Source organism: Capricornis sumatraensis, chromosome 2, assembly GCF_032405125.1.
Source record: "Capricornis sumatraensis isolate serow.1 chromosome 2, serow.2, whole genome shotgun sequence".
Classification (NCBI taxonomy): Eukaryota; Metazoa; Chordata; class Mammalia; order Artiodactyla; family Bovidae; genus Capricornis; species Capricornis sumatraensis.
The window spans coordinates 167,821,666-167,840,781 of record NC_091070.1 but is presented as its reverse complement, the minus strand read 5'-3'; the positions used below and the strand labels follow the sequence as shown (position 1 = coordinate 167,840,781).

At 36.2% G+C, this 19,116-nt stretch overlaps 1 protein-coding gene across 1 annotated transcript in view; it reads right to left on the bottom strand.

Moving 5' to 3' along the window:
* PIGK (phosphatidylinositol glycan anchor biosynthesis class K) overlaps positions 1-19,116 on the bottom strand; it is a 152,258-nt gene that overhangs the window by 113,053 nt on the left and 20,089 nt on the right. The window contains exons 4-6 of the mRNA XM_068965188.1: positions 4,801-4,936; positions 2,996-3,107; positions 30-126 (exon numbers count right to left, since the gene is read on the bottom strand). Coding sequence (XP_068821289.1) covers positions 30-126; positions 2,996-3,107; positions 4,801-4,936 — 345 coding nt within the window. The remainder of the gene's footprint in view (positions 1-29; positions 127-2,995; positions 3,108-4,800; positions 4,937-19,116) is intronic.

Below are 19,116 nucleotides of genomic sequence, written 5' to 3'. Positions count from 1 at the left end.
TTATCTTATGAAAAGTAGTTATTTATTACCGTCTTTTCTGCCACATTTGTTCAAAAGCATCTGCAAGTTCTATGTTGGTAATTTCTTCAGAATCTTGAAATTTCAAGAAACCATTTCCACCATGTCCTTATAGGAGAGGTCAGAAAGATCAAACAGACACTTTTTTTAAATGCAAACTGCAAACATCTAGATATTAACATTCACTTCATTCATGGCAATATTTTAATATCACTTGTTATTCTATACTCTAGGGTTAAAAGTAATGAATTTTTCTACTATACCAATTAAACAGATAAATGATAGACTATGTAAAATATAGTAGATATACATTTAAGAGCTTTCTTATCATTCAGTTTTATAAAAACATATTTATACACTTTCACTGGCTCCATTATTATGTCAGAAATGAGTTTCCATAGATAAACATTTCTCAAATACCAGGCAAACATTTTTGGTGAGAAAGGAGTTGAAGACAATAACTAGTCCCTTAGTAAACTAGCACTGTTCACAGTGTATACTTGAAACGTTGTAACTCTAGGAAATGCAGTTTTCACCTAAAAAATCATGTTTTTATAACCATCAGCCACTGTACTATGAGAACTGACCAAAAGATCATGACATTCAAAATGTACGAGAGAGCCATGCTCTCTGCCTGGATACAAACGTTAGCTTTACTACTTAATGACTGTGTTACCTTAGGCAAGTAACCTTTCTATGCCACAGTTTCCTCAGCTGTAAAGTAAGAAATGTATGAGTAAGACCATCATTAGCATGCCACTATAGGCCCTTTGTGCAAATTTTAAAAGGTACTTCCCACTGCCTATCAAAGTAGAAAAATCTATCTATTTCAGTGCCCCCTCAGAATATAAGCAGTCCTATGAGCTTAACAGTGGTTAGTATATGCCGTTGTAGGATTAAAAAATATTTCCTCCCTCATTAGACACAATTCTATAGCAGGGCACTCCCCACTCTAGTCAGACACTTATGTGCAGTGCACAACCCATCAGTCATATATGATAGCCCTGAATATCAGCACCTAAGTGAGCCCCTAAACTTCTCTGTAAACAGCCAAGTAGTGAATGTTTTAGGCTTGTGAGCCATTTAGTCTCTGCTGCAACTACTGGACTCTGCCATATATTTTGACAATATTTAAAACAAATTTATATATTTTGAGAATACATAAAACAAATAGATGCAACCGTGTTCTAATAAAACTTTATTTCATAAACAGGTAGCCCTTCCATGGGCCGTGGTTTGCCAGTTCAATCTTTAACACTGGAATTTCTCCCATACCTGCAGTTATCCGGAAAGAGTACCAACAGACTCAGAAAAAGTTTGCCAGCCTATAGGAAGGCTTGTAATTATGCTAATATAATGATAAAAAATTTCAATAGGTATTATTTATTGAGGTTTACTATACACCACACAATATTCTTAATCATTGTGTATATTAATTCACTTCATTCTCACAACCTAAAGATTTAGGTACTGATTTTCAGGGCTATCATATATGACTGATGGGTTGTGCACTGCACATAAGTGTCTGACTAGAGTGGTGAGTGCCCTGCTATAGAGTTGTGTCTAATGAGGGAGGAAATATAAATAAAACCTTTTGTGTAGTACATCAAATAAAGCCAAGCTACAAGACTATACTTCATCGTATTTGCCACAGAAGAGTGAAAATTTCTTGTACGTGTCAGGTAGACGAAAATGAAGTTTCCTGACTTCATTAACTCTGCTGGGATAATTTATAAAGTTTATAAATTGACTGAATTTTTAAAGTTATAAATAAATGCACCATGATAAAGAACACAAACACATGAAAAGATGCTCAACATCACTCATTATCAGAGAAATGCAAATCAAAACCACAATGAGGTACCACTTCACACCAGTCAGAATGGCTGCGATCCAAAAATCTGCAAGCAATAAATGCTGGAGAGGGTGTGGAGAAAAGGGAACCCTCCTACACTGTTGGTGGGAATGCAAACTAGTACAGCCACTGTGGAGAACAGTGTGGAGATTCCTTAAAAAATTGCAAATAGATCTGCCTTATGACCCAGCAATCCCACTGCTGGGCATGCACACCGAAGAAACCAGAATTGAAGGAGACACGTGTACCCCAATGTTCAACGCAGCACTGTTTATAATAGCCAGGACATGGAAGCAGCCTAGATGTCCATCAGCAGATGAATGGATGGGAAAGCTGTGGTACATATACACAATGGAGTATTACTCAGCCATTAAAAGGAATTCATTTGAATCAGTTCTGATGAGATGGATGAGGCTGGAGCTGATTATGCAGAGTGAAGTAAGCCAGAAGGAAAAACACCAATACAGTGTACTAACACATATATATGGAATTTAGAAAGATGGCAATGACGACCCTGTATGCAAGACAGGAAAAAAGACACAGCTGTGTATAATGGACTTTTGGACTCAGAGGGAGAGGGAGAGGGTGGGATGATTTTGGAGAATGGCATTCTATCATGTATACTATCATGTCAGAATTGAATCGCCAGTCTATGTCTGACGCAGGATACAGCATGCTTGGGGTTGGTGCATGGGGATGACCCACTGAGATGTTATGGGGAGGGAGGTGGGAGGGGGGTTCATGTTTGGGAACACATATAAGAATTAAAGATTTTAAAAAAGAAAAAAAAAAAAAAGAATTAATCAAGCAATGTATATATAAAATCTTTACAGAAAAAAAAAGTGTGTTAGCCTTTATTGAGATATATTAAATAAGATTTAAACCCAGTGCGTGCCATGCCATGGGTCTAAAAATTCAATAAAGATACCATTTCTTCAAAAAAAAAAAAAAGAAAAGAAAAGTAAACCTCTAAGTAAGAATCACTCTCCTGCTGTATGACATCTAAAAATCATTCTACCCCTGTTTTATCATCAGCTGGTAAGTAATACACTGTTCCATGCAAATTCCTTTCTGAAAAAGAATCAGCATATTCTATCATTAAATATCTAAATTGAAAATTACCTGTCATATAAATAAGAATATTGCTCCGATCATCAGAAAGAAGACGTTTTGACCGAGGTGTGCTAGATGGAATCCTCCCAGTTAACACCCGTAAAAAATTCTCCACGGTTACCTGAGGAAAAAAATGAGAAATCAGATGAGATAGAACTTGAGTAAACCTATCAATTGTTTTCCTACTTTTAAAAACATTCCTTCTTCTTTCTCTATGTATTACTCAGCATAAATTAAAAATAAAACTTAAAAAGAGAAATATAAGTCAATTGAAATAAATTTATTTAAATATATACCTCGAAATAACTTTGTTTCCATTCTTTACAAAATACTAAAAACCAACAAAAAACTAGCTTGGGAAAAACTAATTATAAACAAAACTTGTTTATAAGCTAATTAGAAACAAAAAGTTCAAATGCTATACAAAGTATTGCCAAAAACTGAAAACAGATTATTAATCTGTCTTCACAGGCAATTTGGGAAGATATAAAATATAGAAATATAAACAAATTCAACAATATTATAAGTACTGCAATTAATACATATAACTACTTAGTCAATTCTAGATCAACAACAAAAGACAGGTCTTTAATAAATCATAAAAAAATAAAACCATAAGGACAGACCCATAAATAACCCCCAAATTATGCATCTTTAATTCCTTAACGCATTTCGTTACTTAAATTTCATTAGAGGTAACTTTATTATGTAAAAAAATTCATAACACTGCAAGCCAGATTTTCCAACCAGGAATTTCCGTATCTCTAGGATGCTTTGAAAGATATTTAAGTTCTTAGAAGTATAATGCTAATTTCAAGTTATATTACACAGATCTAAATTTAAAAAGCAGAAAACCAACCCAGCTTTCTTGTTCAACTCTTCCCTAGGTGAGTACATAAGTGTCTATGTGTGTGTGTCTGTGGGTGTATGTGTAAGTTGTTTGGTTTACATTTTCCCAGAAGACACCAAAATGGTGTTTTTTTTTAACAGTACTTCTTGTTGGCTAACAAAGAAGGGAAGTACTTGGTCTACATTTTACAATGACAAAAAAAAAGAAAAAGTACAATATTGACAAACATTTAAGTGTTGAACAAACATTTCTGAGTGCCTTCAGAGGGCTGTAAGAACTCACTAGGTATAAGACACAGAAGATACATGTCCTTAAGGAACTTACAGCCTGGGAAAAGATATTAATTTCTTCAAAATAGGTCTGGGAACATGGGAAACTGTGTCTTACTTTTGGTAGGCTTAGTAAAAGGGGAAGGATTACTGAGGAAGACTTCATCAAGAAAGACTTGAAATGTTAAACATACAATCTATTAAATTTAAAATAAAGTTTCAAAGGCAGAAAATATAGCACAGTGTCATTTTTTATTTATTTTTAATCATATGTGCATAAAAACACTGGAGGCATATTAAAAGTGGTTACCTTTAAGTAGTATCCGTCATTTTAATATTTCCATAATCAATATATTTACTGAAAATATAAAACTTGAAATTTTAGGTCAAATATGAAAAACAAAGAATACACTTACTATAAAAGGAAGTTGATACATTAACCCTCAATAAAATAATACAGAAGCCAAGATAAAGCTGTTCTATCCTAGATACATATACGAAATTTTCATGCTATGATACTTTTACTCATATATTGTGTCCTTAATATGAACTCCAGAAACTGCAGATTGTCAAGGCTACAGTGAAAACCGTACAAAGTTTAAAGAAAAGGAATAAGATTATTTTATTCTACCACTATGTTAGAGCTTAAGAGTGAAAGCTACATTTCAAAAATGTTGCCACATTAAACATTTTACCTCATAACTTCTATAATCCACTTCTACATCATCTCCATACACATTTAGTTCCATATTCTTGTGACTATACACTGTAGCTGGTTTCGGATTTCTAGGGTTGCATGCCATATCATCTGCAAGCATCAGAACAATGTGGCTAGGAAAAGAAAATTTTAGTAAACATACTATTTCAATAAAACCAAAAAGTTAAAAAGATATACTTTATTTATGTGCTAAGTCACTTCAGTAGTGTCCAGCTCTTTGTGACCCTATGGACTGTAGCCCGCCAGGTTCCTCTGTCCATGGGATTCTCCAGGCAGGAATACTGGAGTGGGTTGCCATGCCCTCCCCTCCAGGGGATCTTCCCGACCCAGGGATGGAACCCATGTCTCTTATGTCTCCTGTATTGGTAGGAGGGTTCTTAATCACTAGCACCACCTGGAAAGCCCATATTTTATTTATATCATGTGGCAATTACTTTCATTCTTTATTAAAAATAACCCCAAAAATTATTGAGTACATATTTATAAGTGCTTGTATTAAAAAAAAAATTTTAATATGTCCCATGTAGTGTAAGTTTTAAAGAAAAGAAATCAGAACAATCTGGCATGAACTTATCCATAGAACTGGGATTTACTAACTTAATTTTTTTTCCAACACAGTATACTTTATGCAATGTAGCAAAAGGAAGCTAAGATGAAAGAGCTACACTGTCCCCAAACATTGCTTTTAATTTTAGTAATATCTGACACTCTCAATACATACAGAGTTAAACTGTGATAGTCCAAAAATTTTACTTTTCAGAACCTCACATGCTTGAGTATGAAAACATAGAATCCACCAGCAAGTGCAGGCTCTGTACCACAGGAACACATCTCCAGTGAGATCATCCTTCACTGGCTCCACTCCATCCCCCTGACATCAGCCACCATCATCTCTAGATGATGCTGGACTAGATGCTGGAATAGTTCCCATCTGGCTTCCTGCTTCCACTCCCATCCTTCTATGGTTCGTTCTCCTTAGAGCCACCAGAGAGACCTTCCTTAAACAAGTCAAATCATTAAACTTTCTCACTTAAAATCTTTCAAGGATTCCTCATTATAATCAGAGGAAAACAGAAACTCCTTACACGGTCTGCAAGGCGTAATGTGGTCTCTGACTCTCTCTCTCCCTCTAACTTCATCCCTAACACCCATGTTCACTATGCTCCTTCCAAACTGTTCAGGAATATGCCAAGCCTTTTCCAATTCAGGGGCTACTAACCAAATTGAGACTTCTTTCCTTCCAAACCTTCCTATCATTCCAATACCAGCTAAAGTACTCTGTTCTCCCTACATGTTTTCTTTCATACAGGTCATTTACAATTCTGGAATCATTTCCCATCACCACCCCTATTAGAATATGAGCACTTCTCTGAGGGCAGCAGCTTTTTCTGTCCTCCGGTGCTGTACTACTCAGGCTTAGGAATAGAGCCTGGCATGTAGCAGACATTCAAGAAACACTCACTGAGTCAATGAAACATTTTCATTTTTTGTGTACATTTTCTTTGAGAGAAAATTACGTCTCTCTTAAATGCTTCTCATCTTGATCTCACCATTAAAACGAGTGAAGATGAATCAGGCAATTCTTTATTCTACCATATACTTGAGCTTCCCAAACATAACGGAAAAATTAATGTGGCATACATAATTAGTCTGGCAGGAGACAGCAAGAAGAAAATGTTCTTCTGCATATGTTCCAAATACATTAAAGTTCAGAACTGAAACATTGTAATTTTTCTTAAAAACTGGCTTTTCTATTTTGAAAGGGTTCCAACCCTGCCACATTCAAATATCAGATCTTCAGCTGTTACTGATTCATTCTCACAAAATGGTTAAAGTTATTGCTCTTAAAATGGAAAATATATCTTTTCATTTTAATAACTTAAAATGATTTATATTAAGTTATTAGCAATCATACCTTTTTTGTTATAAAACCACTATTAAACAAAAATGAACTGACCTATAAATCTCAATATAAAAATAATATTATCCCTTTAGGCCATGTTTTCAGTTGAAGGGTAATTTCATTCCTTGAAATTAAATGTCAATTTCATAAAGAAGTAGTCACTGTAGCATAAAATTATAAATTCAATCAACACTTTTCTGATAGATAATTTTGAGCTTCAATGCAAGTACTATAACCTTTGGCTAACATAGTCAATATATCATAAAAAATCATGGTATCTGGAGATAATATATGAAAAACCAGACAGAAAATAGACTGAATTTCAAAAGTTTACAAATTCAACCATATATTCTAATGCATTGTTTCTAAAAGTTAAATGTTCAGAACTCTTGTCTGGAGGAAAAGAAATCTGACTTGGTCCAAGTGTCAAATCATTTATATATGAAAGTGAAGTGTTAGTCATTCAGTTGTATCTGACTCTCTGTGAGTTCTCCAGGCAAGAATAGTGGAGTGGGTTGCCATTTTCTTCTCCAGGGGATCTTCCCAACTCAGGGACAGAACCCTCATCTCTCATGTCTCCTACACTGGCAGGCGAGTTCTTTACCATTAGCACCACCTGGGAAGCCTCCATTTATATATATGATACTTAAATATATATAATGAAACTAAACTCCTTAGGTTTATATTTCTTATAAAATTATTTGATCTTGTTATTGTCAGTCACTAAGTCATGCCTTTGCAACCTCATGGACTGCAACACACCAGGCTTCCCTGTCCTTCACTATCTCTCAAAGTTTGCTCAAATTCATGTCCATTGAGTCAGTGATGCCATCCAACCATCTCATCCTTTGCCGCCCTCTTCTCCTTTTGTCTTCAATCTTTCCCAGCATCAGGGTCTTTTCCAATGAGTCAGCTCTTCGCATCAGGTGGCCAAAGTAGTGGAGCTTCAACTTCAGCATCAATCCTTCCAATATTCATTATATTCAGGGCTGATTTCCTTTAGGATTGACTGTTCTGATCTCCTTGTAGTCCAAGGGACTCTCAAGAGTCTTCTTCAGCATCACAGTTCAAAAGCATCAATTCTTCGGCACTCAGCCTTCTTTAAGGTTCACATCCATACATGACTACTGGAAAAACCAAAGCTTTAACTATATGGACCTTTGTCAGCAAAGTGACGTTCTCTGCTTTTTAATATGCTTTCTTAGGTTTATAAAACTACAACTAAACACAAAATTATAAATTAGATTCTAACAAATCTACCAAACTAATAATACTCTAAGAACACTAACTCTATTTGAAGGATGATACTATTTTACTAAAACTAAATGACTGCTGGCTTCCCTGGTGGCTCGGTAAAGAGTCTGCCTGCAGTGCAGGAGACCCAGGTTCAATCCTTGGGTCGAGAAGATCCCCTGGAGAAGGAAATGGCAACCCACTCAAGTATTCTTGCCTGGAAAATCCCATGGACAGAGGAGCCTGGCAAGCTACAGTCCATGGGGTTGCAGAGTCAAGACACGACTAAGCAACCTCACTTCACTTCAAATGACTGCTCATATATTTAACAGGAGAAAGAGATAACTTCAGGCCTGGTTCTACATTTAATTTTTTCCTGTATTTTGACATTCCACACTACAATATAACTTGATGATACAGAATACATCTGCTCACAAAAGTATTTGCACAAAATGCAATTCATAACTTCTAGGCTCTGTTTACTGTTCAGAATAATCAGATCTGATATTTAACTACGTCTTTGCCAACAAACAGTCTTTGAACAACAGTTATCATAAGATCTAACTTGTTGTCTCCTTAAAGTGTCTTTTTCACTGAATATCAGGCTAGCATCACAGCAGTTATTTAAGTCTTCACTGTGAATGTGTTAAACAATCACTGCTAGAATCGAGACCAAAAAAAAAAAAAATCTACATTGAAGACATGCTACTACATTCTTATAAATATCGATAGCAAGTTGCTTTGTTACCTTATTAAAATTAAGATAAAAACCCCTGAAATATGTCCAATTGATAGAAGAATATGATATTTTTACACTCTGGAAATCCTATACTACCATGTGTTATGACTCAATTCTCTCACTTTATTAAGGTCCTGCAGAACCTACATCACACAAGCATAGGGTAATATGGCCTTCTCTCAATACAAAACCAAAAGAAAAGATAAGCACTGAAATTGCATAAAGTTCAAACTGGGTTTGAAACAAATACAGTGCTTACTTATATAAGTAGTTTTCATACTGTTTAAATCATACATTTCCTCTTGTCAGTTAAAAAAAAAATTAGAGGACACACCCATATATGTATCTACTAATCTGTTAGTCATATGTATTCACTACTTTAAATATATATAATAATATTAATAAAGCATAACTTCTTTCCTTTATAGGTTAATAAATAAATAAACTGATAGTATTTTCTTCCCTTGCCACTATTTGTTGTCTGATCTAACAGAATCATGATTATGCTGAAACAGATTTTAAAGATCAATACAAAAATAAAATTTTAAAACCTCTCCAAAAACAAGACATGAAACCCAGTTCTAGAAATGTGTGAGAGGAAAACAATTCAAAACAAATAGTTTCCCATTATTACATTTGCCTAACATTAAAGGAGGGCTTCTCTAGTGGCTTTGTGGTAAAGAATCTGCATCCCAATGCAGAAGACGTGGGTTTGATCCCTGGGTCAGGAAGATTCCGTGGAGAAGGAAATGGCAACTACTCCAGTATTCTTGCCTGGGAAATCCCACGGACAGAGGAGCCTGGCAGGATGCAGTCCAGGGGGTCACAAGAGTCGGACACAACTCTGACTAAACAACAACACTGAAGGAACAGGTAAGCCCTGCATCAGTCATTCTTTACCCTCCCCTCTGAAATTCATCCTTGGCCCAGTCAGGAAGCAGTAACCAATGGGTACAAAAATAAATTTTACATAGATAAAAAATTTTCACTGCTCTAGACAATTAGAGTACAAAGCTTCAAAAAGTATACCTTTTCATTTATAACAGGCTGGTACCACCATAATAACATTTTTTCACTAAATGATATTTAAATAGATTACCATATTGGTAAAAAGTGTTTTTAAGCAATTCTAGACAGTAGCTAAAATTACAGCAGCTGGAGATTTGAGGATCACAGGAGATCTTCAATGCTCTCTTAAGTCTCTGAGTTTCTGCTCGTAAGTGTTGCTTTCCTTTCTGTAAAAGTCTATATGTAACTTATATGTATAAAGTTTCTGCTCATAAGTGTTGCTTTCCTTTCTGTAAAAGTCTATACGTAACTTATATGTATAAACAGTTTCTGCTCATAAGTGTTGCTTTCCTTTCTGTAAAAGTCTATATGTAACTTATATGTATAAACAGTTTCCCTAGGACTTAACCACAATGCCTAGATGGCACATTTTGCCAGAAAAATATTTGTAAACATCATTAATAAGCCTTCTCTGGTACATATCTCTTCACAAATAGCAAGTAAATTTAAAAATCCTCATATTTTCTCTGGGCACTAAGAAAGATATTCTTACAAATAAGTTTAGTTATTCATTAAGAAGATTTGGATGCTATGTTTCTTCTGAAGTTATCAGTCTTATCCGTTTTTTAAAAATATTTTTTACAAAGGATAAAATATAGACACACTACACTGATGGTGAAGAGTTACCACCATTTCTATTCTTCACTTTGATCATAAAAAGTCAACTAGGACAAAAATTAAAGAGGAAAAATATAAAATGGAGATTATGGCAAACAAAATGAAAGGCTAATTAACTAGAAGGTAATAGTAAATATCAATTAAAAATAATTCAACAATTTGAAAGCACTTGGACTGCAAGGTCCATCCTAAAGGAGATCAGTCCTGGGTGTTCATTGGAAGGACTAATGTTGAAGCTAAAACTCCAATACTTTGGCCACCTCATGCGAAGAGTTGACTCATTGGAAAAGACTCATGCTGGGAAGGACTGGGGGCAGGAGGAGAAAGAGACGACAGAGGATGAGATGGCTGGATGGCATCACCGACTCTATGGACGTGAGTTTGGATGAACTCCAGGAGTTGGTGTTGGACAGGGAGGCCTGGCGTGCTGCATTTCATGGGGTTGTGGAGAGTTGGACACAACCGAGCGACTGAACTGAAGTGAACTGAATGATGTTAACTGACATGATTTAACCATTCCGTATTAAACTATACAAACACTATTTTACCCAAACTGTCAAATTTGGATTCCATATTGGAATAAGATTATGGAAAAATCAGATCAGAAGTTATGGGAAAACGCAAACAAGGTAAAGTAACAAGACGATGGAAACAAGTATCTGCTGAGCTTACAGTGTGGTCGGCACTGTGCTGTAGTCTTTTCAGATACTTAATTCTCACTATGTCACTACAATCTTGTGAAGACTATTTTTGTCTTCATGCTAAAGGTAAGGAAATTCAGTGAGGGCAGATCACTTGCCCAAAGCTGCATAACTGATAAGCAGAAGATACAAGATTTAATTTCAGAGCCCACATATGTTCCACCCACTACTACATTCTTCGGCAGAATGGAATATGTTGCCTTATAGTGAGCAAAGCCAAAACCTCTAATAATTTCTATGCTCACATCAACAAATATTAAGGAGACATCACATTCCTCATGGGCTTCCAGATGGCACTATTGGTAAAGAACCCACCTGCCAATGCAGGAGATGTATGAGACACGAGTTCAATCCCTGGGTCAGGAGATCCCCTGAGGAAGGGCATGGCAACCCACTCCAGTATTCCTGCCTGGAGAATTACATGTACAGAGGAGCCTGTAGGGCTACAGTCCCTGGGGTCACAAAGAGTCAGACATAACTGAAGCGACTTAGCAGGCACGCACACACTTCCCTCATACGAATCTCATTTCAGTATTTCCATTTTTCATGGCTCAATGAAATTTATGCTTTAAAATTCAATACAAACATTTTTAAACTTTTAAATAAACAAATCAATTAATTTTGAGCTACAAATTTTTAAGTCTGTTTTCACCTTAAAAAAAAAAAAAACCTGCAAAAATCTTCCCAAAATCTTTTTTAAATTACAATAAAATCTGACAACGAATACTCAGGGAATGGAACGTTCTGCTTTCAACTTTTCTCCAAATCCAACATCCGCCCGCTGCCTCTGTCATCACCTGCACTGCCTCCACCCTGCAGCACAGCCACAGCTGCCTGCGTCGCTGCCACCACGGTACCCACTGTATGACCAGGCCACAGTTTTCAATGAGTAAATGTACTCCTTTCTGTCATCACACATTTACAGAGTTTCTGAAGGTGAGTGAAGATTACTGCCAAGCACAGCATGACCTTTATGAGGACAAGAAAGCTATAAAAATTTATTACCGCTCCATCAAGAAGCTGAGGAAGAGCAGTTACCTGGACCCAGAAGTGTTGAATTGAATCCACAAAGCATTTTCCAATTCAAGTTACTTTACATCCTTTCTGTATTTAATTTTTTCACAGCCCTAATCAGTATTTTTTGACTAAATTAATGTCTTGCATGAAATGTCCAACTCCCATGGAAGTCACATACAAGCACATGATTTTTCTTATTACACAATCCAACCAAAATTATGAACAAAATTATGGAGAAACTGAAGAAATGTGGATTACCACAATAGTATTAATAAGAGTATATGAAGCAATGTGCAACACTGCTCTTATGGAAAAGAAGGTATCCATGTTCCTGACTATCCTTTTGATGAAAATGTACCATATTGCTGATGACCAGTTAAGTCTTGGGAAAATCAAGTTTTATGAAGAACATGGTTAATGTACAGATGCTCACTGTGTGGCAAGTCTTGGAAGAGCTCCACTGTTTGCTGCCCTAGCAAGAAGGTAGAATGAAGCCTGAAGATGCAGTGCAGATCAGAAAACAAAAGCAGCATGGAGCTTATAACATCAAGCAACTTCTGTATTTAGAGAACATCACTCTCAAACGTGTCTGTGCTGCAAAGACTTCAGTGGTCAACAGAACTGAGGTGTCTGATGCTGTCTTGGAAGTAGAACTTCAGACAGGACCTAATTTGTTGTACACATTAGCCAAGAAGTTGGTTCAGTGAGTAAGTCTAATGTATCATGTATAGGAGTACTGAAAAGCAGTTTTACCAGGTTATATGTTTGACAGAGCCTCTATGCCTAGGTTGCTATTGTTGTTGTTCAGTCACTAAGTTATGTCCAACTTTTTGCAACCCCATGCACGGCAGCATGCCAGGCTTCCCTGTCCTTCACTATATCTCCTGGAGTTTGCTCAAACTCATGTCCATTGAGCTGGTGATGCCATCCAACCATTTCATCCTCTGTCACCCCCTTCTTCTCTTCCCCTCAATCTTTCCTTAGCATTATGGTCTTTTCCAAAGAGGAGCTCTTTGCATCAGGTGGCTAAAATCTTGAAGCTTCAGTTCCAGTATTGGTCTTTCCAATGAATATTCATGGTTGATTTTCTTTAGGATTAACTGGTTTGATATCCTTGCTGTTAGGTTACAATGAAACTATTTGGACACTTAACAAAAGACCCTTGCTGTCCAGCGTTTCAAATTTATCACCCCTCCAAGTTCCTGAAATCATACAATACTGAGTTATGTCTTCTTTGATCTATTCCCATAGCAGAATCTTTTCAATACATAAGAAATTTAGAAAGTTCAGGTACCAAAATATCCAGTGTAACATTTTATATTTTTTAGTGTTATATATAGAACTAAAACCCTAAGAACTATGAACATTCTAGATCTTATGTGATTTACTCCTTCAGTCATTTCTTACTGAAAGCAGGGCCTATACAGTTATTTGCTTGCTCACAGTACACTTACATTTGCCAACATTCATAAAAGTATACATCAGGTTTACATGACCATTGATTTTTGTTAATTTTTTATCAAGTCATATGTCATTGTTGTTTAGTCACTAAGTCATGTCCAACTCTTTGAAACCTCATACACTATAGCTCACCAGGCTCCTCTGTCCATGGGATTTCCCAGGCAAGAATACTCTGCTGCTGCTGTTGCTAAGTCACTTCAGTCGTGTCCGACTCTGTGCGACCCCATAGACGGCAGCCTACCAAGCTCTGCCGTCCCTGGGATTCTTCAGGCAAGAACACTGGAGTGGGTTGCCATTTCCTTCTCCAACGCATGAAAGTGAAAAGTGAAAGTGAAGTCGCTCAGTCGTGTTTGACCCTCAGCGACCCCATGGACTGCAGCCTTCCAGGCTCCTCCCTCCATGGGATTTTCCAGGCAAGAGTACTGGAGTGGGGTGCCATTGCCTTCTCCTACTGGGTTGCTATTTTCTTCTCCAGGAGATCTTCCCAACTCAGGGATGGAACCTGAGTCTCCTGCATTGGCAGGTGGATTCTTTACCACTGAGCCACCAGGGAAGCCCACAAGTCATATGCTGTTATTGAATACGGTCCCATAAATCTCATTTGTGCTGTTATGGAAAATCTGCATTTTGAAAATCTGCATTATACAAAGAAGTATATCTTTTAACACCTCCAAGCAAAAAAGCTGTATAATTAATTTAATGTTTGCACTTTTGTGTGCCACAACAGGAAAAGCCTAAAAAGGAATGGGAGAAGGCTATTAAATATTTCCAGTAAGATCTTGCCTTTATCTTGTGCAGAATATAAAGAATATGCTCTTTAATTAGTAAGTATTTTTTAAAGGTAAGATGTTTTGTTATTGTAGCTAAAAATTTCTTAGTCATAACAGTTTTGAAGCTCTTGTCATTTTTCTACACCTACTAGAAGTTGTTCACCAGCTATTATCTTTGCTTGAAGTGTGCTTTTTTCCTTCTCTTCCCAACCTCCCTTTCAAAATGAGAAGTGGGTTTCTGTTAGTGAACTGAACAGATATCTAATTTTTATGACTTTTGAGTTGTATACTCACTTGGATACTTGATAATTATTATATAATTGATCAAATGGTGATGTGTATTAATGTGAGTTTGACCATATATCTACATTGTCTTATAATATGTGGTTATAGTTCTGTTGGCAAATAATTTGTCAGTGTTTGTCATTTATAAAAACCTAGTGCAAGAGCTAAACATCTAAATAAATAACAAAATTGGGGGGAGACAATATCTAAACTACTTTCCTGAATAAGTGCAATCTACTAAAAATCTTTATCAGTAGATCAAAGTTAATATTTTAATATCTATTTTTGTTAAGTATAACAATATAGATAGAAGAACTACAGAATATTAAGTTAGCTTTCATTTATCCAGAATAAATCCAAAAATATATTTGTAGAATAAGCTCCCTTATATGATCTTATTTGATTGTCTCTGCTTCCAGTATGGTGGAGAAAAAACAGTTTAGGCAAGTTAATTTCTGACCAATATTGGCTTTACTTTCTAGAGTAACATCTCAATTTCATGATTTGAAGCCTTGGAGATGGATATAATTAAATATAAGTTAATGGGTAGGTGTAAGGAGTTAACGTCAGGTTACCTTTGACTGACTTGAGTTATCTCCCACTCAAGCTAAGGCCGAATTCTTGGAAACCATCAATATAAAACTCTGTGAAATATCTTTTCTCCAAAGAAATTAAATTATGTTCACAAATGTAAATTTCACTTATCCTTTTAACACCTCCTGAGTCAGATATAACGTGACAGAATTACATTATTTCTATCAAATTTCCACTAGAAATTCCTCACAAATTTCTTAGAAATACTTATTATTATCACCACTTTCCCTGGTGAAATGTTGAGTTGAGTCTAACTTATTTTGAGGTCACTCCCACTGCCACCAGTCAAACACTTAGGTTTTCCATGGAAATTATAGTTTCCTTCTCTGCACTTTTCTCTCCCTGTATCTCCACATCAGTTGAAATTACAAAAACTGGCAAGTGTATTTGAAACACCATATGCTCTCAATACATATCTGCTGGTTGAAAAGGGGAGGGAAGAAGAAGGAAAGGGAAAAAGAAAGAAGGTAGGAAGAGAAGCAAATTAGTATGTATTCCACCCCACCAATTGTCTTTCTTCCCTCCTATTTCTCAGAACAACCTACCCAAAATCATATGATATCAAATGCATCAGGCTCCTTTTATTGCTTCCCCAATACAGTTGCCCCTTGGTTGGCTGTGAAGGGGTTGGTTCCAGGAATTCCTGTGATTACTAAAATTACTAAAATCCACAGATGTTCATGTTCTATATATAAAATGCCTTGGTATTTGCATATAACATACACATCAACATTCTTTCTATACTTTATATCATCTCTAGATTATTTATAGTAGTATCTCACTGAGGTTTTTGTTTTTATTTCTCTGATGCTTAGTGACATTAAGCACCTGTTCATGTACCCACTGGCCATCAGTATATGGTGGCTCAAATGGTAAAGAATCAGCCTGCAATGCAGGACACTCGGGTTTGATGCCTGTGTCAGAAAGATCCCCTGGAGGAGGAAGTGGCTACTCACTCCAGTATTCTCGCCTAGAGAATTCCATGGACAGAGGAGCCTGGTGGGTTACAGTTCATGGGGTCACAAAAAGTCAGTTACAACTGAGCAACTAAGTCATTTTCATTATATCTTCTTTGGAAAATGTCTGTTCAGATCTTCTCATTTTTAAATTTTCATTATTTATGTATTTACTTATTTTGGCTGCACTGGGTCTTTGTTGCTGTGCATGGGCTTTCTCCAGTTGTGGAAAGCAGGGGCTAATCTCTAGTCGAGGTGTGTGGGCTTCTCATTGCGGTGGCTTCTCTCATTAAGGAGTACAGGCTCTAGAACATGAAGACTTCAGGAGTTGTGGCATGGGGCTCAGTTGCCCAGGGCATGCGAAATTTTCCTGGAACAGGGATTGACCCCATATCCCCTGCATTGGCAGGCAGATTCTTAACTACTGACTACCAGAGAAGTTCCCTCTGCTCAATTTTTGATCGGATTGGTTTTTTTTACTATTCGGTTTATGGGTGCGTGCTAAGTCACTTCAGTCGTGTCCAACTCTTTGCAACCCTTGACTATAGCCCTCTGGGCTCCTCTGTCCATGGGATTTTCCAGGCAAGAATACTGGGGTGGGTTGCATGTCCTCCTCCAGGGGCTCTTCCTGACCCAAGGATAGAACCCATGGTTCTTATGTCTCCTGCAATGGGAGGCAGATTTTTTACCACTAGTGCCACCTGGGAAGCCCATTCAGTTTATGAGTTCTTTATATATTTTGATCATTAACCCCTTATCAGATATGTGATTTGCAAATATTTTCTCCCATTCAGTAGATTGCCTTTTCATTATAGATGGTTCCCTGTCCCATACTTTTAGTTTGATGTAGTCTCATTTGTTGATTTTTGCTTTTGGGGTCAAACCCCCAAAAATTCATCACTAAGACTGACATCAAAGAGCTTACTGCCAGTGTTTCCCTTTAGAAGTTTAATGGTTTCAGGTCTTACATTCAAGTCTTTAATCCATTTTATTTTTCTATATGGTGTGAGAAAATGTTCTAATTTCAGTTTTTTATATGTAGTTGTTTGGTTTTTCCAGCACCATTTATTGAAGAGACTGCTCTTTCTCCTTTGTATATTTTTAGTTTCTTTGCCATAAATTAACTAATCATACATGCATGAATTTATTTCTGGGCTCCCTATTCTGTTCCATTGGTCTATGGAACTGTTTTTATACCAATTCTATACTGCTGTGGTTCCCTGATGTCTCAGATGATAAAGAATCTGCTTGCAATGCAGGAGACCCGGGTTTGACCCCTGAGTCAGGAAGATCCCCCGGAGAAGGAAATGGCAACCCTATCCAGTATTTTCACCTGGAGAATTCCATGGACAGAGAAGGCTGGTGGGCTACAGTCCATGGGATCACAAGGAGTCAGACACGACTAAGTAGCTAACACTTTCATACTGCTTTGATTACTACAGTTTTATAATATAGTTTTAAATCAGGGCATGTGATGCCCTAGTTTGTTCTTCTTTCTCAAGACTGCTTTGACTATTTGGGGTCTTTTAAGGTTTTATACAAACTTTAGGGTTGTTTTTCCTATTTCTGTGAAAAATAACATTGGAATTTTGATAGGGATTGCACTGGGTAGTATAGACACTTGGGTAGCACAGACATCTTAACAATATTAATTTTTCCAATCCACAAACTTCTGTTTGTGTTGCAAGCACAACAGAAGTAAGAAAATGTATTTGTAAAGGGTACCACTTACAGAATCAACCAAAAAATGAAAAATACTGACAGCTAAAAATTCTACTGAAAACTAAAAATTCAAAATTATGAGGCTTAGTTGAAAGCCGTTAAACATAATCAAATGAAAACATACCTTTTCATAAATCGAATGACTTAATACCATCAAGAAGTCTACTCTCTTTAAATTAATCTACTGTAATGCAAATCAAAATCCCAACAGGGTTTTAAGAACTTGACAAGCTGATTGTAAACTTAATATGGAAGAACAAGACCCAAGAATAGCCAAGAGAGTTTCAAAGAGGAACAAATTCAAGGAAATCAAGCTACCAGATATGAAGATAGTGTCAGGAATGAAGACATTGTGGTATTGATCAAGAAAAAGCATCTCTCATTTCAGCAGTTCATACATAGTACTCCTATCTGTTTAGAAATCAATAAAGAAATTTCCCCTTTGCTCCATAAAACCCTTAATGGTCTTCTTCGTCTTACAAATGGATCATATCTAAACGTAAGAGCATGACAGTAGTGGCCAAAATGTTCCTTTTACCACAGTCACTATTCTCCTCAGAGCACATTTTGGCTTCTTAACTATTCTAAATGTTTACCTATTCAAGATATTATGTACTTCACCAAGAACATCACATGGAGTGGTAGATAGATCAGCTGCCAACGTGAGAATAAAACAAGAAGACTGCTCAGAATACATAAGGATCTATATCCAAACATTATTATTTATATTTTTACAAAATATGAGAAAAAAACTGTTGGGAAATGACACAAGACAAAAAGCAGAACACTCAAAGGTACAAGTTAATATTATCTTGACAATAACTACAATAATATATTACAAATTATTTATAAAGCATTTTACGACTGTTTTAGTCCTTTTGTTCACAAAAAATGAGGCAAAATTATAAAATACAAATAGTAGTAGAATAAAATTTTAAATATATATTTATTATTGAAAAAATTATATAAATTAATGGTAATGGTTTAAAAAAATATCACTCAGTGACCTCCCTGTACAAAGTTCTAGATAGCGACACAAAGAAAGAAAGCTTTATGGGTAAGAAAGGACAGCATGAGGATATTCTGTGTTCTAAGGATGAAGGGTTAAAAAAAAAATAGAAATAGGAGTTAATAAGTATTATGTAGTAGACAACAGAACAAATCAACAGATGAACATAGTAAGTTATTATTAACAAAGCAGTAAAGACTGAAGGCTGGTTGAAATT